The 25,964-nt window shown below is 46.8% G+C and overlaps 1 protein-coding gene across 1 annotated transcript in view; it reads left to right on the forward strand.

The window, feature by feature from the left end:
- Positions 1-201: 201 nt before the first annotated feature.
- ATP2C2 (ATPase secretory pathway Ca2+ transporting 2) overlaps positions 202-25,964 on the forward strand; it is a 73,230-nt gene continuing 47,467 nt past the window's right edge. Inside the window, exon 1 of the mRNA XM_059999623.2 lies at positions 202-383. Coding sequence (XP_059855606.1) covers positions 285-383 — 99 coding nt within the window. The 5' untranslated portion in view covers positions 202-284. The remainder of the gene's footprint in view (positions 384-25,964) is intronic.

Genomic DNA, 25,964 nt, shown 5'->3' on the forward strand with positions numbered 1-25,964 from the left:
GGGCCTTCCCGGGCCGCCGCGGCCCCTAAGGGCGAGAAAGTCTCGGGCGGAATCGCCGGACGGGGCGGGGCCAGGTGCGCGAGGGCCGCCGCGGGCGTAGCTCCGCCTAGGGGGCGGGGCCTCAGCTGCGGCGCACAGGTAGACGGCTACCCGGTAACGTGGGCCTGGCCCGGGAGGCTTGGGCGCGCGCAGCCAGCCCCGGCCACGCCAGGGACCGAGGGACTCAGGCAGGGGCGGCCGCCGGCGGGACGGGAGGCTGGGCGAGGGGCCTCCGCCCGCTCACCATGGTCGAGGGACGCTTCTCCAAGTTTCTGAAGAAACTCGCCTTCTCGGGCGGGGGCCACCAGTACCAGCTGCTGGAGAGGGGCGAGTTGGAAACCTTGGTGAGTCCGGGCGCGGGGCGTGAGACCCGACACCCCACCCCCCACCCCGTCCCACCCCAAGAGCCCGTCCGCGCGCTGCGGGCTGCGTTCCGCCAGCTCGCCCGCCTCCCCCGGTTCTAGAAAGAAGGTGTCTTCATAGCAACGCCAGCTCGCGTTTCTGTTCTGGGCCCGGCGCTCGCCTTTTAACCCTCGCCTGCCAGCCCATTTTGCGGACTCGAAACTGAGGCCGAGACAGGGGAAATATGTCCCTTAAGGGACACGCGGCTAGCAAATGACCCAGCTAGGAACTTAACTTTGGTTTCTCTGACTCCAGAAAATTTAAATTACCGGGTCTCCACACCAGGTTGCTATCCGGATTTTTTAAAGTGACTTGAATGGGGCGGGGGGATTAGAGCGCCGTAAAAAACAAAAACTGTCGTGCAAATGTTTTAGCTTGAATAGTAGGAATAATGGTGGAAATCAAGGTAAGAGTGGCCATGCCTACCACCTTTGTTTCCCGCATCTCCAGAGACACTTTAAAAGAAAACACCCAGATTTGTGTGTTGACTTTGCAGCCTCCAAGGGACCCTCGAGGATAAGCCAACAGGATTCTAGGGCCAGGGGAGTTTTTACCAGCAGAGAAACTGACAAAGCTGCCCCCAAAAGCCCTTCCTTCCATGTGGAGGACCCAGAGATGAAGCAGGGTCAACGGGTGACCCCCAACTTTCTCCGTAGCTTGTAAGCAGAACTCAGTGCGTGATACAAGAGCAGAGAGCATGGAATTTCTGCAAAAGCATCTCTGGGTCACTGCACTTTTTAAAATGTAATCAGTCATTCAAAAATAAACTTCCTGATGTGGAACTCTGGAGGTGCTCGTGGCCTTTCCACGGCTGAAGGGAAACCTCAAGTTAAGTTTACTGGTTTTTTTTGTTTGTTTGTTTGTTTGTTTGCGGTACACAGGCCTCTCACTGTTGTGGCCTCTCCCGTTGCGGAGCACAGGCTCCGGACGCGCAGACTCAGCGGCCATGTCTCACGGGCCCAGCCGCTCTGCGGCATGTGGAATCTTCCCGGACCGGGGCACGAACCCGCGTCCCCTGCATTGGCAGGCAGACTCTCAACCACTGCGCCACCAGGAAAGCCCTAAATTTACTTTTTAATGAAAGAGGTCAGCTGGAAAAACTTGACAGCAGTCAAAACATTTTGGTTGTATGGGTCTTAGTATTTGTGCATTTAAAAAACTAGTATTTTATACATGGTTGCTAACGTGAGAATTCTGGTGCTAGGGTGGTAGACCACGGTGCCGTGTAACTAGCAGTTCTCAGATAATCTCTATTATTCTGAAGCGACATGTATGTTAACCACGGGTTGGATGCAGAGTTCCAATATTTTGCCGACATCCATTTCTCTCCCTATATGCCACGTAACTCATTCTGTTGGAGGAGTTTGAAGTTAGTTTGCCAACATGGTTGCCTGTTCTATGTTACTTTGTCTCTTTTCTTTCCATCTTTTGATTTTTGCATCAAGCTAGGTATTTTTCAAACACTCCTGATGTAGTTGCTTGCAGTCAGATTTTATGGGATGTCCAGGTTTGCCAGGTATCCAGGTGTACCAGGTATGGGGATGATGTATCATGAATAGAGATGCTGGGGCGAATTTGATCTCTGCACCAAAGTGGGCTTCGTGCCCCCAGAGGGGCCCTCGAGAGTGGGACAGGTCTTCAACCCGTCTATAGGTATGCACTGGCGGGGGCTTGCCCACCTGGTGTGGTCGGGATGTTCTCAGCTGCACCCCGAAGGGTGTGTGACGACTTAGCAGTGTGGACGTGAGGCGAGACAGGAGACCCAGGCCGCCAGCCGCAAAGGTTGGCAGAGAAACAAAGTATCCTGTCTTTAAAGGCAGTTCATCAAACCCAGGAAATTGAAATAAAGATAAATGGGGAGTGTGATGAGGGAGGAGACCGGCCGGGCCAGGTGACCGGCTTCCTGCCAGCTCAGCTGACAGTCTTTGCTCTCACGCTTACATCCTCCAATTTGAACTCTTTTTTTTTTTTTTTCCTCAGAAACATTTGAAAAAGAAGCAAAGTTTGCTTACCGTGGTCATTTCCGTAATAGTCGTAACTCTCTTTCATGAGCACTTGTTGTAGGGGGTGTCCTGGGCGGGCCCTGAACCTCCCCGCCACTTTGCCGAGTCACCTCAGTTATAATACTAATTATTATTGAGAACATGCTGTGTCTCTTCACCCCTAGTTGAGTTGTGTTATTGTACCGGTGTGTTAGATGAGGCTGCTGAGGCGCTCATGTCGGCCAGGTGGTAAGGATACGGTTGTATCCAAAACAGAGTTCGTGGGGGAGGCTGACGGCAGAGACCCCAAGAGAAGTTTAATTTAAGATCCAACCGTCTTAAATGGCAGAGTGACCGGGCAGGGGATAGGTGGCTGAGACAGGGATGGGGGAGGACCCAGAGTTAGGAGCTTCTGAGGCTGAATCAGCATAGTTCTTACGGCTCCGCAGACGGTTCATTCTTGCTGCATTTCCAGTGTCATGAAAAGAAAAATGTGTGGGAGATCCCCTTTCATTATTGGAAAAACGCTCTCTCTGCTGATCTGAGCTTTGGACAAGGAAAATGTTGGACCAGAAATACCTGCTTCCCAGATGACTCAGTACCAACTCAGGAAGTTATCTTTGACCCTCAGGGCTCCCTTCTCTTAACCGAGACCGGCACGGCTCCATATCCTGTGCCGCCTTCCCTCTTGTGAACTGATCCACCTTCCTGGGGCTCTGCAGGGGGAAGCCTGGCTTCCAGCAGACCTGTGTCCTGGTTATTCATTCAGCCCAGATTCATGGGGCGTCTACCCCGTGTTAGGGTGGTGCTGCGTGCCAGGGATGGGGTGGAGAAAAAGATGCACACACTCCCTGCCCTCGTGGCACCCTGTCTGGTGGGCAGAGATGGGTCCCAAACTACAGATCATAGTTGACTGTTTAATGAGAAGGGATGTTTAAGACTCATAGGAATGGCATAGACTAGGGTGAGTGGGAAGGGCAGAGCTGATGGAGAGTTCTAGGCAGAAGGGAGTGAGGTGCAAGGGTTAGTGGCAGAGGTTGAGGCTGCCGAGGTGGACCACTCAGAGCCTTTGGGCCTTGTAAAGGGTTTGGGCTCCATCCATAGCGCAACAGGGAATCACCGACACGTTTTACGTCGGGGCATGGTAGTCATTCATTTATTCAAAGATGTGCCGAACATGAGGAATGCAGGTAACAGAGCAGACACAGTCAGATTTGCGTTTTTAGGAGATCACACTTGGGTTGCAGGAAGAGGAGTTCTGAGGTTTACACACACACACACACACACACACACACATGCACACATCATTGGTGTCTCTCAAAATTTAGCAGTATATGTCATCTTTTTCTTTTAAATTTTATTTTGGTTTTATTTATTTATTTTTACTTTTTGGCTGTGTTGGGTCTTTGTTGCTGCGCGCAGGCTTTCTCTAGCTGCGGCGAGTGGGGGCTACTCTTCGTTGCGGTGCGTGGGCTTCTCATTGCTGTGGCTTCTCTTGCTGTGCACCCTGGACTCTAGGCGCACAGGCTTCAGTAGCTGTGGCTCGCAGGCTCTAGAGCGCAGGCTCAGTAGTTGGGCGCACGGGCTTAGTTGCTCCGCGGCATGTGGGATCTTCCCGGACCAGGGCTCAAACCCGTGTCCCCTGCCTTGGCAGGTGGATCCTTAACCACTGTGCCACCAGGGAAGCCCATTATATGTCATCTTGAAGAAATGTATTGGAAGCCCCCAGTGTTGTCTTAAATTATTTGTATCAAAATGTGACTTAACTAAGTAGAAGCCTAAAATTTGCAACAAACATAGCCATGTGCTTATAACTCAATAAAAGCGAACTACGTTTATAATAAAATTAGGAAGTACACATGTAGCAAGTGCATTTTGATGTGACTGGTGATGTATCATTACAAGTCAACTAGTCGGGCTTCCCTGGTGGCGCAGTGGTTGAGAGTCCGCCTGCCAATGCAGGGGACACGGGTTCGTGCCCCGGTCCGGGAGGATCCCACATGCCGCGGAGCAGCTGGGCCCGTGAGCCATGGCCACTGAGCCTGCGCGTCTGGAGCCTGTGCTCCGCAACGCGAGAAGCCACAACAGTGAGAGGCCCGCGTACCACAAAAAACAAAACAAACAACAACAAAAAATATGTCAACCAGTGACGTCGAATGATTGTGTTCATTATAGATTGCTGTGTAGCAGGTCACTCCCAAATGCAACAGCTGAAAGCTGTTCATGAGGTTGCAGACACTCTTAAGGTTGTGTTGATCGACCCCACCAGTGTGCCCCAAATCCCTGGAAATGGCTCGTGTTCTTCCAGCTCGTCTTGCCCGTGAACTTCCCGTGGGCAGGGAGCAGAGCCCAGCAGAGCACGTGTCTGACCCAACTTGAAACTCAAGTACATGCCAAGGAAGACGTGCTCAAAGTTCATGATTCTGGAGTCCCCGGGGTAAGAGAGACTTGAAACATCTAGAATAAAGTCAGGCATTACCCATAAGTATTCTTTATATTTCAAACCACTGAAACCGGACTACTGTGGTCGGGCTCTGGTAGATTCACAGCTGACACACAGGATCACCCTGTGTACATCTCAGTATCCTCCGGTCTGTGCCTCTCCAGTAACACTGAATCTGGGGGACCTTGTGGATATGGGGGAAAGAATATTGGCCCAGAAGATTGCTCCTAACCAGGAGGTCTTGGTTTAGGGAAGGGACTGGGGCCAGAAGCCCAGAGGTGGAGCCCAGGTTCCATCACTATGACTACGTGAGTTTGGGCAAACTTACTTCATCTCTCCACATCAATGTCTTTGTCTGATAGCGGGGATGTGCCCATAGTGGCTTCGAGTTTCCCCATGGGTGCTGTTCCCTGACTCTTGGTGAAGATTAGATTAGGTGATATATGCAGATACTCACACGAGTATGACCATAGTAACAAAACAAGGATAAATGAGAGGGACTTCCCTGGCGGTCCAGTGGTTAAGACTCTGCACTTCCACTGCAGGGGGCACGGGTTCCAGCCCTAGTCAGGGAATTGAGATCCCGCATGCCACGAGGCACGGCCAAAAAATTTAAAAAACAAAACAGAATAAATGAGAGAACGGTTTAAAATGCTACACGATGCCTAGTTCAAAATGTGACGTTGGGTTTTATTAGGAATCATCACTGTCTTGTTCATTGTCTGGCCTCGGGTCCAGTGCTCAGCTCTGTGCCCAGGGAGGTGCTCAGTGGTGAGGGCAGGACCAGCTACATAATTTGCAAAACGAAAGTGTGGGTTCCTGTCGTGAAAAATGACTGAGAATTTCAGGTCAGCGCCGGCAGGGTGTTGCACGCAGCACACGCCCTCCTGAGCACACCTGCCGAGCCGGCCTGGTGGGCATCTTTGTGTGAGGTCCGTAGTCGGAGATGCCGGAAAGTCCTTGCCATCTGGTTTCCTCCTTTTCAGGCTCCGCACAGCCTTCTGACCCTCACATACTTTTGTGGTTCCTTTAGATCAGCTCTTCCTCACATGTGGTCTGGGGCCCAGGAATCTGAGTTGGTTGGTTCTGATGCTCAGTGAGTTTGAGAACCATTGCTTCGCCATCCCTGTGACATCTGTCCTCCTGAGGCCTGACCCCTTCAGTGAATAAAACACCCATCTACTGAGTGGAGCTTATAGTCTGGTGGGTAAGTCATCAAGTAATTATATAGTGAGCATATAATTACAAAATGAGATAAGTCCCATGAAGGAAAGCAGTGCATGTAAGAAAGGAGTTGGATACCGCCTGTGTATGCCTGTCACCTGTGGGGACGCTACTGCTGCAATCCAGGGAGGCTTCCTGGAGGAGGTGGCAGGGACTTGGCAAACTGAGATTTGCACTTAAGCGACATAGTCTCATTTTAATTGTTTCCATGGGCCACATGTCATGCGTGCCCTGGAACATGGCCTCCCTCCTCTGATCTGGGAGGTACCTCTCTGCCTGGGGGATCCTGCTGGTCGCTGGTCTCATTCAGCAGCACCTCATCTCCAGTTTCAGAAATCAACCTACTGGGCTGCCCCTCTCTCTGCCCCTCCCTCCCCCAAGTACCTGCATATTGAAATTTGAGTGACAGTTTCGCCTTCATTGACCACTGAATTAGGCTAACATTACCTTGGCTATTTTTCAACTGTCTTTTATGAACCAGGAACGCTGCATGGTTTTTTTCTTTATTTGCCTCCCTCTTTGTCCTTTGTTCTTTTCCCTTTCGAAACTTGTCTTAGTTTTTGTTTGTTTGTTTTTTCATGAACCACAGTAAAAGTTTGCGGAGACTGAGATTCCTGCTTCACTGCCCCACTTCTTTGCTTTAACTTTCCTCCTTAGTGAGGGGAGGAGGGAGGTACCGTTTGCCAGCTAATCAGTTTGCAGTAATCAGATTACCGTTTGCTTGGGTGGTCCTGGCCCCCTTTCTATGCAATTCTAGAGAGGCTATGGTTAGGAACACTGGAGTCTGCAGCACCAGATACCTGGCTGCAAAGTCCAGTTCCGCAGCCAGCGGAAGATGTTAAGCAAATTTCTTAATATTTCCAGTGCCTCTGTTTTCTCTCCAGTGGTGTCAAGTGCACACAAATCAGAGATCTGTTATGGGGTGGAATGATTCAGTACTAACGGAGTACTCAGGGCAGCACCTGATCACAGTAGTTACTGTTATTTATATACAACAACATAAGTCTTTTTTTTTTTTTTTTTACATACATAGGGTCCTACTGCACACACCGTCAGCAACTCCTCCACTCTCCCCACATCCCTGCAATACATCCCAATCAATCACATTCTTTTCTTTTTTAAATGTGATTGAAGTATAGTTGATTTACAGTGTTGTGTTAATTTCTTCAATACAGCAAAGTGATTCAGTTATACACTTATGTATTCTTTTTCATATTCCTTTCCATTATGGTTTATCACAGCGTATTGAATGTAGTTCCCTGTGCTCTACAGTAGGACCTTGTTGTTTATCTGTCCTATTACGTAACAGTTTGCCTCTGCTAATCCCAAACTCCATCCCTTCTCCACCCCTCCGTCTCTCCCTCCCCTTGCCCTTGGCAGCCACAAGTCTGTTCTCTATGTCTGTGAGTCTTCCTGTTTCGTAGATAGGTTCATTCGTGCCATATTTTAGGTTGCACATGTAAGTGATATCATATGGTATTTGTCTTTCTCTGTGACTTACTTGGCTTAATGTGATAATCTCTAGGTCCATCCGTTGTTGCTGCAAATGACATTATTTCATTCTTTTTTTTATTAGTTATCTATTTTATACATGTTAGTGTATATGTGTCAATCCCAATCTCCCAGTTCATCCCACCACCCCCTCCCCACCTTTCCCTCCTTGGTGTCCATACATTTGTTCTCTACATCTGTGTCTCTATTTCCGCCTTGCCAACTGGTTCATCTGTACCATTTTTCTAGATTCCACATATATGTGTTAATATGATATTTGTTTTTCTCTTTCTGACTTCACTCTGTATGACAGTCTCTAGGTCCATCCATGTCTCTACAAATGACCCAATTTCATTCCTTTTTCTGGCTGAGTAATAGTGCATCGTATATATGTACCAGATCTTCTTTATCCGTTCATCTGTCGATGGACATTTAAGTTGTTTCCATGTCTTGGCTATTGTGAATAGCAGCACGTTCTTTTCTAGTGGCCGTGTAGCCATTTTTATTTAACCTCCCTCCCCAGCTGATGGGCATTTAAGTAGTTTCCCTTCTTTAATTTTTAGAACAGTGTTCCACTGAACATGTGTGGAAGCACCACATTACTTTGAATCCTTACAAAAATCCCTGCAGGAATCTGAGCCTTGGAAAGTGAAGTAACTAGCCCAGGAGCTCGGACCTGGGTCTGCCTGATTTCTGTGCTTGAATTCTCCACTCCTACTGGCCAGGTTTCTCTGCTGTAAAGTTACTGTTTCCCCATTGTAATCAACTGGTATTTTATGACGAGTCGCATTAAGGCTATGTCAATAGCCTGTTTCTCATTTTCTGTTGGTGATCCTTGCCTGAATCCATTACTTTTATTTATTTATTTTTAAAATTTTTATTGGAGTATAGTTGCGTTACAATGTTGTGTTAGTTTCTCCTGTACAACAAAGCGAATCAGCTATAATTATACATATATCCCCTCTTTTTTGGATTTCCTTCCCGTTTAGGTCACCACAGAGCATTGAGTAGAGTTCCCTGTGCTATACAGTAGGTTCTCATTAGTTATCTATTTTATACGTAGTATCAATAGTGTATATGTGTCAATCCCAATCTCCCAATTCATCCCACCCCACTTTCCCCCTTGGTATCTATATGTTTGTTCACTCTGTGTCTCTTTCTGCTTTGTAAATAAGATCGCCTATACCATGTTTTTCAGATTCCACATATATGCATTATTACACAATATTTGTTTTTCTCTTTCTGACTTACTTCATTCTGTATGACAGTCTCTATGTCCATCCGCGTCTCTACAGATGACCCAACTTCGTTCCTTTTTATGGCTGAGTAATATTCCATTGTATATATGTACCACATGTTCTTTATCCATTCTTCTGTTGATGGACATTTAAGTTGTTTCCATGTCCTGGCTATTGTAAATAGTGCTGCAGTGAACATTGGGGTGCATGTGTCTTTCTGAGTTATGGTTTTCTCTAGGTATATGCCCAGTAGTGGGATTGCTGGGTCGTATGGTAGCTCTATTTTTAGTTTTATAAGGAACCTCCATACTGTTCTCCATAGTGGCTGTATCAATTTACATTCCCACCAGCAGTGCAGGAGGGTTCCCTTTTCTCCACACCCTCTCCAGCATTTATTGTTTGTAGATTTTCTGATGATGGCCATTCTGACCGGTGTGAGGTGATACCTCATTGTAGTTTTGATTTGCATTTTTCTAACAATTAGTGGTATTGAGCATTTTTTCATGTGTTTGTTGGCCATCTTCCATTACTTTTATAATGTTTGCTAAACAGAAAATTTCCAATTTCCTCATTCCTCCCTCATTTATTACCTGTGTTCTGATATCAGGAAGAGCTGCCCCTTTCCCCTCTTCACGTAGTTGTTTGTGTATTCATTCACGTATCGTTATGAGCTCACAAATTCCTATTCTATTAGGTGGGTTAAAACTGGTTACCATCAATTTTTTTTTATTCTGATGCCCAGATTGCCCAGATTTGGCCAATAGAAGCCTTTTCTCGTGGTGACGTTTGCATCCTCTAGACATTTTTCCATCCTTCTTTGAGCACTTGCCTGCTCTCTGGCATCCCAAGAAATTCCAGACTCATTGGGTACCTTCCCTGCCCCAGCCCTGGAATCAGCCATTTCTCCCAGGAGTCTTGGCTGTCTTTTCACTGGAAGAATGGTCTTTAGAAATCAAGATCTGGTATGATGTGTGTTCATGCTCTTGGGGTATGACGGCCTCTGGGCCCTCAGAGCAGGTGTGTGTGTATGTGTGCACTGTTAGAGCCATATTTAGTTTTATACCTGTGTGTATGTGTACACATACATATTTTTAATATACTTGATCATAGAGTTCAATGCAATAAATACCACAGGGCTGGTGCCAGCTCTTTATATATTTGTAAGTCCCTTCACCAACAGGGAGAGCGCCAGCTCCCAGGATCTTTGGTATATTTACTTATTGCCAATCTCCCTGTGTGTAACCAGGCTCTTCACCTTGCCAACCACCTATTGGTCCCCAATCCACTGGCCACCTCCTAGCTCTGCTGTCTTCTCTCTTGGCCCCTCGACTGCACTGCACCCCACCCCCCCAACAACATATGTTTTCTTGAGTATCTCATGTCCTATTGGCAGTTCTTTGCTGTCTGGGGTCACAGCACCGTTACACACACACTCACAGACCACAAACACTACCTAGATGTGATTTCAGGGACTGGAAAACACCTCTGAAACCCATCTTGACCTGAGGCTGGACTTTAAGAACCCCCACCTCGGCAATGCTCCGTGTGTGGTATCATTCCCATTTTACAGAGGAGAACACGGAGACTCAGGGAAGTCAAGGGAGTTGCTGAGAGTTGCACAGCTGGTAGCTGGGGGAACTGGAATCAGAGCCCAGATCAGTGAGACGTGGGCCTCCACCCAATTTCTGCAGTTAGGGTTCCTCCCCCCGCACCACCCCACAAGTATTAAAAAGTAGTAGGGGGAATAAAAGAGAGGGAAAAGAAAAGGGAAAAAAAAGAAAGTAGTGGGCAGGCCCTTTGAGTTCATTACATCACTCTTGCCCCAGGATCTGGGCCTCCTGTTGCTCTGTGCGCCCAGCCCTACCGGCCTCCTTATGGGTCCCTCTGGTCCCAGCCTCTGCCCCTCCTTCCCAAGTGAGCAGCGGCCCAGTCTGATTCTCCAAGCATCCCTGTTCCCAGGAAGCCCCTCCCCTCCTGCACCATCTCTGCCCCCAGGCTTGGTCGGGACTGGTTTCTCCCCCTTGGAATCAGCAATTCTTACACGTGGTTCAAGATTTAAGAAGATACAAAAGGGGGTCCAGTAGGAGTCTGTCACTGCCTCGGTTTTCCACCACCCTGTTCCCAGCCCCAAAGGCGACCCAGCCCCCGGTCTCTGTGGCTTCTGCTGGAGGTGTGCCCTGATTCGACTAGCAAATCCCTCCTCTCCTTCTGGTTATACACAGGCTAGCGTATTGCTCATGACATGCTGCACCTTTTTTTTTCTTCTCAAACTATTGCTAATGGTACCACTACTTGGGAGAGCTCTTGGGCAGTGTCTACTGTCACTAAAAGCACGTAAACCCACCCTGTGACCCCGCGGTCCACTTCTAGGTCTGTGCCCAGGAGAAATGGGGGCTTCTGTCTGCTAAAAGACGTGCGCACAGTGGTCCCAGCAGTGTTACGTATAAGAGGCCAAACTGGGCACAGCCTGAACACCCAACCGCATGCAAAGAGTTACATGAATCGTGCATATCCATGCAATGGCATCCTGGGAATACTACACAGCAACAAAAGACAGTGACTTACAGACCATGGAACAAGCTGGATGAGTCTTGCTAAGAGCCAATTACAGGAGTACATGTGTACGGTTTCCTTTGTGTGGAGTTCCCTAACGGGCAGAAGAAATCCACGTTGATAGAAGCCCCAGTGTCGGTCATCTTCTGGGGGGCTGTCAACCGGGAGAGGGCCCGAGGGAGCCTTTTGGGAGCTGGAGAGGTTCCACGTGGCACCTGGTGGGGTGACTCTGTCGTACACATGCGCAGAAGTGCGTCCAGGCACACGCGGGATTTGTGTACAGGATACTGCCACATATATTTCACATTTTCCATGTAGGCAAAGAAAAAATAAACGCTTATGCTCTTTGGGTGGCAACAAAGGGTTTCACGGTATGGTGCTACCGTAATTAATGTAACCCATCCTTTATTAGCAGCACGTGGGTTGTTTCTAGTACTTCGTTATTATAAACAATATTGCAATGGATGACTGAACAGAAGCCATTCTGCAGTAAATAAATCTGCAAACGATATGAGGAGAGCAGGTCCGTTTTCAACTTTGATGCTGCCGCCTGCCCTCCCCTGGGGCTCATCTGGCTTCACCTGCCCCTCCCGGCCTCGATGAGAGGCTCCATCCCCACCCCCTGGCACCAGCTCTCCTGTTACAAATTTCTGGAACCTTAGCTATCAGATAGGTGGCGGAGGGTGTACTGGAGTCTCTTGAATGCGAATCTCTGATTTTAAATGAGTTTGATGATCCTTTCATGTTTCAAGGTTATTCATCTTTATTCCCTTTCTGTGACCTCTTTGTTTATGTCCTTTGCCCTCTTTTTTTTTTTTTTTTTTGCGGTACGCGGGCCTCTGACTGTTGTGGCCTCTCCCGTTGCGGAGCACAGGCTCCGGACGCGCAGGCTCAGCGGCCATGGCTCACGGGCCCAGCCGCTCCGCGGCATGTGGGATCTTCCCGGACCGGGGCACGAACCCGCGTCCCCTGCATCGGCAGGCGGACTCTCAGCCACTACGCCACCAGGGAAGCCCCCCTTTTGCCCATTTTTGAAAAACATGAGCTGCTAGTTTTTTCCCTTCTTCATAAGTAAGAGCCCTTCATTTGTTTGGGGAATTGTTTTTCATCGGTGTTCTAAGCTACAGATATGTTCCACAGTGTGGCTTTTACCTTGGGACTTAGCATGTGGTGCTTCTTGCAGAAGACAACCCGGTTCTATGTAGTGAGTTTATCAGTCTTTTCCTTCCTGGCGTCTGGCTTCATCTGGCACTCAGAACGCCCTTTCTTACTCTGAGATGTTTTTGAAATGTAGTCCATAGTTTCTTCTAGTACTTCAGTGGTTTCTTTTGTTTCTACTTGTCCTAAAATTTCTTTTATTGAAGTATAGTTGAGTTACAATGTTGTGTTAATTTCTATTGTACAGCAAAGTGATTCAGTTATATATATATACGTGTGTGTGTGTGTATATATATATATATATATATATATACACACACACACATTCTTTTTCATATTCTTTTCCATTATGGCTTATCATAGGGTTGTTTTTTTTTTTTTTTTCCGGTACGCGGGCCCCTCACTGTTTGGCCTCTCCCGTTGCGGAGCACAGGCTCCGGACGCGCAGGCTCAGCGGCCATGGCTCACGGGCCCAGCCGCTCCGCGGCATGTGGGATCTTCCCGGACCGGGGCACGAACTCGCGTCCCCTGCATCGGCAGGCAGACTCTCACTCCCAAGTGGGCCACTTGCTGGCTCTTCCCGGTGGCCTTTCCACCTGAAGGCCCCCTCTGCTCCATGGGAGCTCACTCCTGCACCTTCTTCAAGGCTGTTTTCTCGCGATTCCTGAGCGCCCGCACTCTGAACCGGGGCCCCGTGGCTCCTTCGTAGGGCGAGGTGTCCCCGTCACGGTATGGCCGCACGGGTCACGGGCATCTCTTGGCTTGTTCCTTCCTGGTGTTGCCAGATCCCCAGAGGACGTCCAGCTGCATTTGAGTTTCAGATAAACAGCGAATCGCTTTTTAGTATACGTGGGTTCTATGCAGTGTTTGCCAAGCACATATACTGAAAGATGATCCATTGTTTATCTGGAGTTCGGAAGAAACTGGACATCCTGCACTTTTTTTCTTTTCTTTTGTTTTTTTTGCTTATTCTGGCGGCCCTATTAGGAACCCCCTCCCCTACCGTGTTCTTGGAGCTGCTGGAGGATGAGGACATCCCCGCCCTCTGTTGTCCCTGTTCATCACCCCATTGCTTAGGTTCGCTTATGCTTCCCGGGTGCCAGGCCCTGAACTCGGGGCTCCGAGTCCCTGGTTTCCTGTTACCTCACGGCAGCTTATGGAATCCCTGCTGTTATAACCCCCACTTTGCAGAGGGGGAAATCGAGGCACGGGGGAGGTTTGGGGCAAATATGTTGCAGAAATAAATGTTTGCATGAACCCTTTAAAGAGGGAAGCGAGCATTGGGGTCTAACTCAGTAAGTGTTTGAGGTGAACCAGAGCTGGATGGGATGCAGAGGAAGCTGGGCTCTGCTCAGAGGAGACGGTTCACCCCCAGGTGCCATGTGGTCGCTTGCTCTGCTGTGAGCTCACAGCTCATCTTTCAGCGATGCTGTTTACCTCTGTGGTTCCCTTGGAAGCCTCCGCCAGGTAGCATCAGCCCTGGACTGTCTTGCTTGGTGAAAATGCCCTAAGAAGTTCATATGTTCCAGACTCTTTCCTCGGGTCTCGGGAAGACCCCACTCACCATCACCAGTGTGGGTCTGTCCTCTGTGAGCAAACGATCCTTCGGGGTCACAAAGGAGGCACAGAAGGTCACATTATATGATTCTATTCATATGAAATATGTAGAATTGGTAAATCTGTGGAGGCAGACGGCAGATTGGAGGTTGCCAGGAGCTGGGTGTGTGTGTGTGACTGATGATGGTACAAGGTCTCCTTTTGGGGTGACGGCAATGTCTTACCACTAGGTAGATGGGGTGATTGCACGACACTGAGAATGTTCTGAATCTCCCTGAATTGTTCACTCCAAGATGGGTCATTTTATGTTATGTGAATTTCACCTTAGTGAAAAAGAACTTTGTGAAAAAAAAAAGGGGGGCTTCCCTGGTGGCGCAGTGGTTGAGAGACCGCCTGCCGATGCAGGGGACACGGGTTCGTGCCCCGGTCCGGGAAGATCCCACATGCTGTGGAGCGGCTGGGCCCGTGAGCCGTGGCTGCTGAGCCTGCGCGTCCGGGGCCTGTGCTCCACAACGGGAGGGGCCACAACAGTGAGAGGCCTGCGTACCGCAAAAAAAAAAAGACACAAAGGAGAAAGGAGGGGTGGTGCCCCCCAAATCAGGCTGGACAGGAAGGGAGAATCAGGGGTGCCCCAGAGGGTGCCTGACCTGAGTCAGGATGGGCCAGTCTTTACAGAAGGAAAACGCCGCGATTCAAACCCGGCAGAATCCACAAAGCACATGTCCTTAAGGGGTAGAGGGGGCCACACGAGAGCACCCACGTGCCAGTGGGAACAGGGACCACATTGCAGTCCCATCTGAGGGCTGTGCTTTCTGAGAATGGCACCCTGCAGTAAGGCGGAGTGAGCCCCTGCGGATGCCCTGTCCTAGCAGCCTGGGAACACAGGAGGGACCTGGGAGCCCGGCTGAAGTGGGTTGGGAAGTGGATGGGCGTTAACAAAGGAGAGACAGCAAGTGTAGACGGCTTCTTCCCAAGCTCGATCGTGGGCAAGGAGAGGAGTGAGTGTGTGGTCTCCAGCGTGAAGCCCAGAACGGAGGTTAGAGGTACGGGGAAAACCACACGGAAATGCGGCAGAGGGATTGGAGACCCGCAGGGGTGGGGCGGAGGTCTGAGACCTGATGCAGTTGGGGCCCAGGAGCGAGTTGGGGACGCAGGTCAAGGTTTTGGAGGGAGTTCAAGTCTAAGTGGCTTTTTATTTTTTAAAGAAGGAATATTTTCTTTTTTTAATTTAATTTACTTATTTATTTTTGGCTGCGTTTTGTCTTCATTGCTGCACGCGGGCTTTCTCTACTTGTAGCGAGCAGGGGCTACTCTTTGTTGCGGTGCGCGGGCTTCTCATTGCGGTAGTTTCTCGTTGCAGAGCACAGGCTCTAGGCGCGCGGGCTTCAGTAGTTGTGGCTCGCGGGCTCTAGAGCACAAGCTCAGTAGTTGTGGCACACGGGCTTAGTTGCTCCGCGGCATGTGGAATCTTCCCGGACCAGGGCTCAAACCCATGTCCCCTGCATTGGCAGGCAGATTCTTAACCACTGCGCCACCAGGGAAGTCCCCAAGTGGCTTTTAAATTTTTTTTTGAAAGATAAAATTTATTGAGGTGACATTCACATAACATAAAATTCCCCACGTTAAAGTGACCAACTCAGTGGCACCGAGTGCATCCCTAATGTCATGTGACCCCTGCTTCTAGTGGAACCCCCAGTGGAGGGCTCCAAACATTTTGGTCACCCCTAAAAGAAAGGTCACACCCAGAGCAGCCGCTCTCCAGTCATCCCCCTGCCGCCGGCACCTGGCAGCCATGCATCTACCTTCTGTCTCCGTGGATTTACCTGTTCTGATCATCCCCTAAAAACAGAATCACGTGATATGTGGCTTTTGTGTTCGGCTTCCTTCACTCAACGTGAAATTTTCGAGGTTCATCCGTGTTGGGGGATTGTCGTCATTCCCTAGGGCTCCTGAGACAAAGCGCTCTAAATTATGGTGGCTTCAAACAACAGAAATTTATTCTCTCACGGTTCTGGAGGCCAGACGTCCCAGATGACGGTGTTGGCAGGGCCTGGCTGTCTCTAACGGCTGTAGTGGAGAACCTGTGCCATGCCTTTCTCTTAGCTTCCGGTCCTGCTGGCGATCCCTGATGTCCTGGGCTTGCAGAGGCATCGCTCCTTGCTCGGTCTTCACATCGTCTTCTGGCCATGTGGGTCTGTCCCTGTGTCCAGAGCACTCCTTATGAGAACATCAGGCATATTCGATTAGGGCCCACGCTAGTGACGTCATTCTCACTTGGTTACCTCTGTAAAGACCCTATTTCTAAATGAGGTCGCATTCTGACGTTCTGGGGGTTATAACTTGAAGGTAGCTTCTTTTTCATTCCAGATTTATGTTTTTTAAGATTTGTTTATTTATTTATTTTATTAGTTTTGGCTGCGTCGGTCTTAGTTGCGGCACGCGGGATCTTCGTTGAGCCACGTGGGATCTTGTGTTGCGGTGTGCAGGCTCTGCGTTGTGGTGTGTGGGCTTCTCTGTAGTTGCGCTATGCGGGTTTTCTCTCTCTAGTTGTGGCGCGCAGGCTCCAGGGTGCATGGGCTCTGTAGCTGTGGCGTGTGGGCTCCAGAACACGTGGGCTCTGTAGTTTGCGGCAACAAGCTCTCTGGTTGAGGCGCGAGAGCTCAGTAGTTGCGGCACACGGGCTTAGTTGCCCCGAGGCGTGTGGGATCTTAGTTCCTGGACCAGGGATCGAACCCGCGTCCCCTGCATTGTAAGGCCGATTCTTTACCACTGGACCACCAAGGAAGTCCCTCCTTCCAGATTTATTGAGATATAATTGAAATACAGCACTAAGTTTAAGGTGTGCAGCAGAATGATTTGACCTACACACTTCGTGAAGTGATTATCACAGTAAGTTTAGCGAACATCCATCTCATATTTTTTCCTTGTGATGAGAACTCTTAGGACTTACCCTCTTAACAACTTTTGTACATAACATACGGCACTGTTAGTTATATTTATCATTTTGTACATTATATGCCTAGTACTTATTTATCTTATAACTAGAAATTTGAACCTTTTGACCACCTTCATCCAATTCACCCTCCCCACCTCTGGTAACCATAAATCTGATGTCTTTTTCTATGAGATCAAATGTTGTTTTTTGAAGTTTAATTGACCTATGACACTATGTTAGTTCCTGGTATACAACATAGTGATTCAGCATTTCTGTATATTTCAAAATGATCACCAGGATGTCTAGTGACAATCTGTCACCATACGAAGATATTACTTAATAACTGCATGTGTCCCTCTCACACTGTCGATTTCATACCTGCGACCCGTTTACTTTGCAGTTTGTAAAATTTGTACGTCTTAATCTCCCTCACCTATTTCTCTCCTCCCACCACCCCTCTTCCCTCTGACAACCACTTGTTTGTTTTCAGCGTCTGTAACTCTGTTTCTGTTTTGTGATGTTTGTTCATTTGTTTTTTAGAGTCCACATATAAGTGATATCCTACAGTATTTGTCTTTCTCTGTCTGACTTACGTCACTGAGCGTGATACTCTCTAGGTCCATCCATGCTGTTGCAAATGGCAAGGTTTCTTTCTTTTTTATGGTTGAGTAATATTCCATCGTGTGTGTGTGAGTGTGTGTTTACATATATATATATATACACACACACACATATATATATACACTGCATCTTCTTTATCTCTTCATCTATTACTGGGCACTTAGGTTGCTTCCATATCAAGGTATCTTTTTTGAAAAGACACAGTTCGACCCAGAGCATAGCATCCCTCAGCACTTCATTCCTTTCTGAGGCTGAATAATATTCCATTGTGTGGAGAGAGCACATCTCGTTCATCCCTCATCCGTTGATGGGCCTTTGAGCTGCTGTGAATTGTGCTGCTGTGAACGTCCACGAACGTGTAGTTATTTGAGTCCCTGTTTTCTGTTCTCTTGTTCACATACCTGGGAGTGTGTCAATGACTTTCACTCAGAGAACACAGTTGGAGGCCAGGTGCCCTCCCACTTTGGCCTCAGACTCTGTCCCCACAGTCATGGTCACAGTACACAGCTGGAATGTGGACCCTCCTTTCCTGGCCCCTCCCCTTACACACCCAAGCCTCTTTCGGCCACTTGGCTGGTTCCCAGGGACATGCGCTCGGACAAACTGGGAGTTCCTGAGAAATGGTGGGAACTCCTGCTAATCGTGACCCACAGAGGCAGAGGGAGTGGATTCCTTTGATCCTTTTTTTTTTTCTTGTGGATTTTGTGTGTGTGTGGTAGAATGTACATAACATTCACCATCGTAACTGTTTTTAAGTGCACGGTCCAGTGGCATTAAGTACATTTGCGTGGTCCTCCAATCATCACTACCGTCCGTCTCCAGAACTTTTTCAACTTCTCCCACTGAAACTCTGTCCCCATTAAACACTAACTCCCGGGACTTCCCTGGCGGTCCAGTGGTTAGGACTTGGCGCTTTCACCGCCGTGGCCCAGATTCAGTCCCTGGTCAGGGAACTGAGATCCCGCAAGCTGAGCGACGTGGCCAAAAACAAAACAAAACAAACAAACAAAAAACCCACTAATTCCTCCCCAGCTGCTGGTAACCACCATTCTACCTCCTGTCTCTATGAATTTCTCTATGGTGGGTACCACACATAAGTGGTATCATAACAGTATTTGTCCTTTTGTAACTGGCGTATTTCACTTAGCATAATGTCCTCCAGCTTCATCCATGATGTGGTAGGTGTCAGAATTCCCTTCCTTTTTCAGGTTGAATAATATTCCATTGTGTGGTTAGACCACACTTTGCTTACCCATTTATCTCTTGATGGATTTTTTTTTCCTGAAACATTTATATTAACATATTTCCATACAAATAACCCAAAGAAAGTTTAGTATTAGTTTTTTTGTTTTTTTTTAAATTTTATTTCATTTAACTTTTTATACAGCAGGTTCTTATTAGTCATCCATTTTAGACATATCAGTGTATATATACATGTCAATCCCAATCGCCCAATTCATCCCACCACCACCACCACACGCCCGCCGCTTCCCCCCTTGGTGTCCATTCCTTTGTTCTCTAGATCTGTGTCTCAATTTCTGCCCTACAAACCGGTTCATCTGTACCATTTTTCTAGATTTCACATACATGCATTAATATACGATATTTGTTTTTCTCTTTCTGACTTACTTCACTCTGTATGACAGTCTCTAGATCCATCCACGTCTCAACAAATGACCCAATTTCGTTCCTTTTTATAGCTGAGTAATATTCCATTGTATATATGTACCACAACTTCTTTATCCATTTGTCTGTCGATGGGCATTTAGGTTGTTTCCATGACCTGGCTATTGTAAATAGTGCTGCAATGAACATTGGGGTGCATGTGTCTTTTTGAATTACGGTTTTCTTTGGGTATATGCCCAGTAGTGGGATTGCTGGATCATATGGTGATTCTATTTTTAGTTTTTTAAGGAACCTCCATACTGTTCTCCATAGTGGCTGTATCAATTTACATTCCCACCAGCAGTGCAAGAGGGTTCCCTTTTCTCTACACCCTCTCCAGCATTTGTTGTTTGTAGACTTTCTTTTTCTTTTTTTTTTTTTTTTGCGGTGCGCAGGCCTCTCACTGCTGTGGCCTCTCCCATTGCGGAGCACAGTCTCCGGATGTGCAGGCTCAGCGACCATGGCTCACGGGCCCAGCCGCTCCATGGCATGTGGGATCTTCCCGGACCGGGGCACGAACCCATGTCCCCTGCATCGGCAGGTGGACTCTCAACCACTGCGCCACCAGAGAAGCCCCATTTTGAGTTTATTTTTGTGTACAGTGTTAGGGAGTGTTCTAATTTCATTCTTTCACGTGTAGCTGTCCAGTTTTCCCAGCACCACTTATTGAAGAGACTGTCTTTTCTCCATTGTATATCCCTGCCTCCTTTGTCATAGATTAGTTGACCATAGGTGCGTGGGTTTATCTCTGGGTTTTCTATCTTGTTCCATTGATCTATGTTTCTGTTTTTGTGCCAGTACCATATTGTCTGGATTACTGTAGCTCTGTAGTATAGTCTGAAGTCAGGGAGTCTGATTCCTCCAGCTCCGTTTTTTTCCCTCAAGACTGCTTTGGCTATTTGGGGTCTTTTGTGTTTCCATACAAATTGTGAAATTTTTTGTTCTAGTTCTGTAAAAAATGCCATTGGTAATTTGATAGGGATTGCATTGAGTCTGTAGATTGCTTTGGGTAGTATAGTCGTTTTCACAATATTGATCCTTCCAATCCAAGAACATGGTATATCTCTCCATCTGTTGGTATCATCTTTAATTTCTTCCATCAGTGTCTTACAGTTTTCTGCATACAGGTCTTTTGTCTCCCTAGGTAGGTTTATTCCTAGGTATTTTATTCTTTTCGTTGCAGTGGTACATGGGAGTGTTTCCTTAATTTTTCTTTCAGATTTTTCATCATCAGTGTACAGGAATGCAAGAGATTTCTGTGCATTAATTTTGTATCCTGCTACTTTACCAAATTCACTGATTAGCTCTAGTAGTTTTCTGGTAGCATCTTTAGGATTCTCTATGTATAGTATCATGTCATCTGCAAAGAGTGACAGTTTTACTTCTTCTTTTCCAATTTGTATTCCTTTTATTTCTTTTTCTTCTCTGATTGCCGTGGCTAGGACTTCCAAAACAATGTTGAATAATAGTGGTGAGAGTGGACATCCTTGTCGTGTTCCTGATCTTAGAGGAAATGGTTTCAGGTTTTCACCATTGAGAGTAATGTTTGCTGTGGGTTTGTCGTATATGGCCTTTATTATGTTGAGATAGGTTCCCTCTATGCCCACTTTCTGGAGAGTTTTTATCATATATGGTGTTGAATTTTGTCAAAAGCTTTTTCTGCATCTATTGAGATGATCATATGGTTTTTCTTCTTCAGTTTGTTAGTATGTTTTATCACATTGATTGATTTGCGTATATTGAAGAATCCTTGCATCTCTGGGATAAACCCCACTTGATCATGGTGTATGATCCTTTTAATGTGCTGTTGGATTCTGTTTGCTAGTGTTTTGTTGAGGATTTTGGCATCTATATTCATCAGTGATATGGGTCTGCAATTTTCTTTTTTTGTAGTATCTTTGTCTGGTTTTGGTATCAGGGTGATGTTGGCCTCATAGAATGAGTTTGGGAGTGCTCCTTCCTCCGCAATTTTTTGGAAGAGTTTGAGAAGGAAAGGTGTTCTCTCTTCTCTAAATGTTTGATAGAATTCGCCTGTGAAGCCATCTGGCCCTGGGCTTTTGTTTGTTGGAAGATTTTTTTTTTTTTTTTTTTTTTTTTTTTTTTTTGTGGTACGTGGGCCTCTCACTGTTGCGGCCTCTCCCACTGCGGAGCACAGGCTACGGACGCACAGGCCTAGTGGCCATGGCTCACGGGCCCAGCCACTCCGCGGCATGTGGGATCCTCCCGGACCGGGGCACAAACCCGTGTCCCCTGCATCGGCAGGCGGACTCTCAACCACTGCGCCACCAGGGAAGCCCCTGTTGGAAGATTTTTAATCACCGTTTCAATTTCATTACTTATGATTGGTCTGTTCATATTTTCTATTTCTTCCTGGTTCAGTCTTGGAAGGTTACACCTTTCTAAGAAATTTGTCCATTTCTTCCAGGTTGTGCATTTTATTGGCATAGAGTTGCTTGTAGTAGTCGCTTAGGATGCTTTGTATTTTTGCGGTGTCTTTTGTAACTCCTCCTTTTTCATTTCTAATTTTATTGATTTGAGTCCTCTCCCTCTTTTTCTTGATGAGTCTGGCTAATGGTTTATCAATTTTGTTTATCTTCTCAAAGAATCAGCTTTTAATTTCATTGATCTGTGCTATTGTTTTCTTTGTTTCTATTTCATTTATTTCTGCTCTGATTTTATGATTTCTTTCCTTCTAGTAACTTTGAGTTTTGTTTGTTCTTCTTTCTCTAGTTCCTTTAGGTGTAAGGTTAGATTGTTTATTTGAGATGTTTGTTATTTCTTGAGGTAGGATTGTATAGCTATAAACTTCCCGCTTAGAACTGCTTTTGCTGCATCCCATAGGTTTTGGATCGTCGTGTTTTCATTGTCATTTGTCTCTAGGTATTTTCTGATTTCTTCTTTGATTTCTTCAGTGATCTCTTGGTTATTTAGTAACGTATTGTTTAGCCTCCATGTGTTTGTGTTTTTTACACTTTTTTCCCTGTGATTCATTTCTAATCTCATAACGTTGTGGTCAGAAAAGATGCTTGATATGATTTCAGTTTTCTTAAATTTACTGAGGCTTGATTTGTGACCCAAGGTGTGACCTATCCTGGAGAATGTTTCATGCGCAATTGAGAAGAAAGTGTACTCTGCTGTTTTGGGATGGAATGTCCTATAAATATGAATTAAATCTATCTGGTCTGTTGTGTCATTTAAAGCTTGTGTTTCCTTATTTATTTTCATTTTGGATGATCTGTCCATTGGTGTAAGTGAGGTGTTAAAGTCCCCCACTATTATTGTGTTACTATCGACTTCCTCTTTTATAGCTGTTAGCAGTTGCCTTATATATTGAGGTGCTCCTGTGTTGGGTGCATATATATATTTATAATTGTTATACCTTCTTCCTGGATTGATCCCTTGATCATTATGTAGTGTCCTTCCTTGTCTCTTGTAACATTCTTTATTTTAAAGTCTATTTTATCTGATATGAGTATTGCTACTCCAGCTTTCTTTTGATTTCCATTTGCATGGAATATCTTTTTCCATCCCCTCACTTTCAGTCTGTATGTGTCCCTGGGTCTGAAGTGGGTCTTTTGTAGACAGCATATAGATGGGTCTTGTTTTTGTATCCATTCAGCAAGCCTGTGTCTTTTGGTTGGAGTATTTAATCCATTCACATTTAAGGTAGTTATCGATATGTAGGTTCCTATTACCATTTTCTTAATTGTTTTGGGGTTGTTTTTGTAGGTTCTTGTCCTCTGTTGTGTTTCCCATTTAGAGACGTTCCTTTAGCATCTGTTGTAGAGCTGGTTTGGTGGTGCTGAATTCTCTTAGCTTTTGCTTGTCTGTAAAGCTTTTGATTTCTCCATCGAATCTGAATGAGATCCTTGCCGGGTAGACTAATCTTGGTTGTAGGTTCTTCCCTTTCATCACTTTAAGTGTACCATGCCACTCCCTTCTGGATTGTAGAGTTTCTGCTGAGAAATCAGCTGTTAACCTTATGGGTGTTCCTTTGTATGTTATTTGTCGTTTCTCCCTTGCTGCTTTCAGTAATTTTTCTTTGTCTTTAATTTTTGATTTGATTACTGTGTGTCTCGGCGTGTTTCTCCTTTGGTTTATCCTGTATGAGACTCTCTGCGCTTCCTGGACTTGGGTGGCTATTTCCTTTCCCATGTTAGGGAAGTTTTCAACTATAATCTCTTCAAATATTTTCTCGGGTCCTTTCTCTCTCTCTTCTCCTTCTGGGACCCCTATAATGCGAATGTTGTTGTGTTTAATGTTGTCCCATAGGTCTCTTAGGCTGTCTTCGTTTCTTTTCATTCTTTTTTCTTTATTCTGTTCTGCAGCAGTGAATTCCAGCATTCTGTCTTCCAGGTGAATTATCCGTTCTTCCACCTCAGGTATTCTGCTATTGATTCCTTCTAGTGTAGTTTTCATTTCAGTTATTGTATTGTTCATCTCTGTTTGTTTGTTCTTTAATTCTTCTAGGTCTTTGTTAAACATCTCTTGCATCTCCTCGATCTTTGCCTCCATTCTTTTTCTGAGGTCCTGGTTCATCTTCACTATCATTATTCTGAATTCTTTTTCTGGAATGTTGCCTATCTCCACTTCATTTAGTTGTTTTTCTGGGGTTTTATCTTGTTCCTTCATCTGGTACATAGCCCTCTGCCTTTTCATCTTGTCTGTCTTTCTGTGAATGTGGTTTTTGTTCCACAGGCTGCAGAGTTGTAGTTCTTCTTGCTTCTGCTGTTTGCCCTCTGGTGAATGAGGCTATCTAAGAGGCTTGTGTAAGTTTCCTGATCTCTTTTCTTAAAAAAATTGAAATGTAGAGAAATTATTTGAGCCTAGCATCAAATGCAAATCAAAGGAGATTTTTAAAAAATAGAATTCACAATTTTTCTGCCTGTACTTTCAGTGTTGGTTAAAAACACACAGATTCGGGACTTCCCTGGTGGCGCAGTGGTTAAGAATCCGCCTGCCACTGTGGGGGACATGGATTCAAGCCCTGGTCCGGGAAGATCCCACATGCCACAGAGCAACTAAGCCCGTGCACCACAACTACTGAGCCTGCACTCTAGAGCCCATGAGCCACAGCTACTGAGCCCACGTGCCACAACTACTGAGCCTGCGCACACCACAACTACTGAAGCCTATGCTCTGCAACAAGGGAAGCCACCTCAACGAGAAGCCCGCGCACCGCAACGAAGAGTAGCCCCCGCTCTCTGCAACTAGACAGAGCCCGCACACAACAAGGAAGACCCAACCCAGCCAAATATAAAATAAATTTTAAAAAATAAATAAAAGCACACAGATTCAAAAAAATGAATAAAAATTTAAAAATAAAATAAAACCACACAGATTTAAATATTTATGTATCTTCCAGAGCCACTTGTAGAAGCCTCGGCCTCTGAGAGAACATCAGGGAATATCATCTCCAAAGAGACAAAGTCCCAGAGAGAAGCTCCTCCAGTGCTGGGGTCACCACACCTCCTAAATCCCTCTGGTTCTTTAGGCTGCTGGTCGCTTGTGAAATATTTACTGAATGCACCTGCCACGTGCAAGTCACAATTACAGAGTTGGGTTTTCTTAAATCTTCAAAACTACCTGGGACAGATTATCATCCCTGGTTACGGGGCTGGTCAGTGACAGAGGGGGATTTGAACCCAGGTCTGTGTGATTCCAACCTCCGTGCCCCTTCTGTCGCTCTGGGCGTCTTCCTGCTCTTGAGTTGTCTGAACGTGGCTGAGCCACCCGAGTGATGTCACCGTCATTGTCATTCCAACCAAGTGTCGGAGGCCTGGTCCCTGAGACAGGTACCAGGCCAGCATTTACTCGGAGTTCATGGTGAGTCTAGACTGTGTCAAGCCCTGTACAGGCACACACTTGCTTGATTCCAAAAAAGCAGGACGAGGTAGCTAGCCATCATCATCCCCATTTTGCAGATGAGGAAATTATGATCAGAGAGGTCAACACTTGCCCGAGGTGACATGCTGGCCAGTGGAGCTGGACTGTCTCCTGGGCAGTGCTGACAATGAGGGTAAAATGAGGCTTGTGGCCGAGAGTGCGTATCCAGTCGTCCACACCGTGGCGCTAAGTGCACGTGCACTTGGATTGGTGTCCTGAGCTCTGACTGACAGATGCTCGCGGAGCAGCCCCTGGGTACCGGGCCCTGGTCTTGCCTTCTGGAGGGGCTGCGTCATGAGCAGATGGCGGCATCCGAGTGATAATCACTTGCTGGTCATGTTGCAAATGAAAGTTGTGTAAGTGCCGTCAAGGAGACCTCCAGGGTGCCGAGAGGGTAGAGCAGGGTAACTCAGCTGGTCTGGGAAGACATCAGGACAGGACCCCCACCTATTTCTTTCTTCAAAAAAATTTTTTATTTAATATTTATTTATTATTTATTAAATATTTATTATTTTAAATGTTTATTTATTTGGCTGTGCTGGGTCTTAGTTGCGGCACACAGGATCTTCCTTGCCGTGTGCGGGATCTTTTAGTTGCGGTATGTGAACTCTTAGTTGCAGCACGCGGGATCTAGTTCCCTGACCGGGGATCGAACCCGGGCCCCCTGCATTGGGAGCGTGGAGTCTTAACCACTGGACTGCCAGGGAAGTCCCCCATCATCTATTTCTAAAGCAGGTCTTCTCGCCCTCAGCTGGATGGACGTTTCTTTT

The sequence above is a fragment of the Delphinus delphis genome, chromosome 20 (assembly GCF_949987515.2).
Source record: "Delphinus delphis chromosome 20, mDelDel1.2, whole genome shotgun sequence".
NCBI lineage: Eukaryota > Metazoa > Chordata > Mammalia > Artiodactyla > Delphinidae > Delphinus > Delphinus delphis.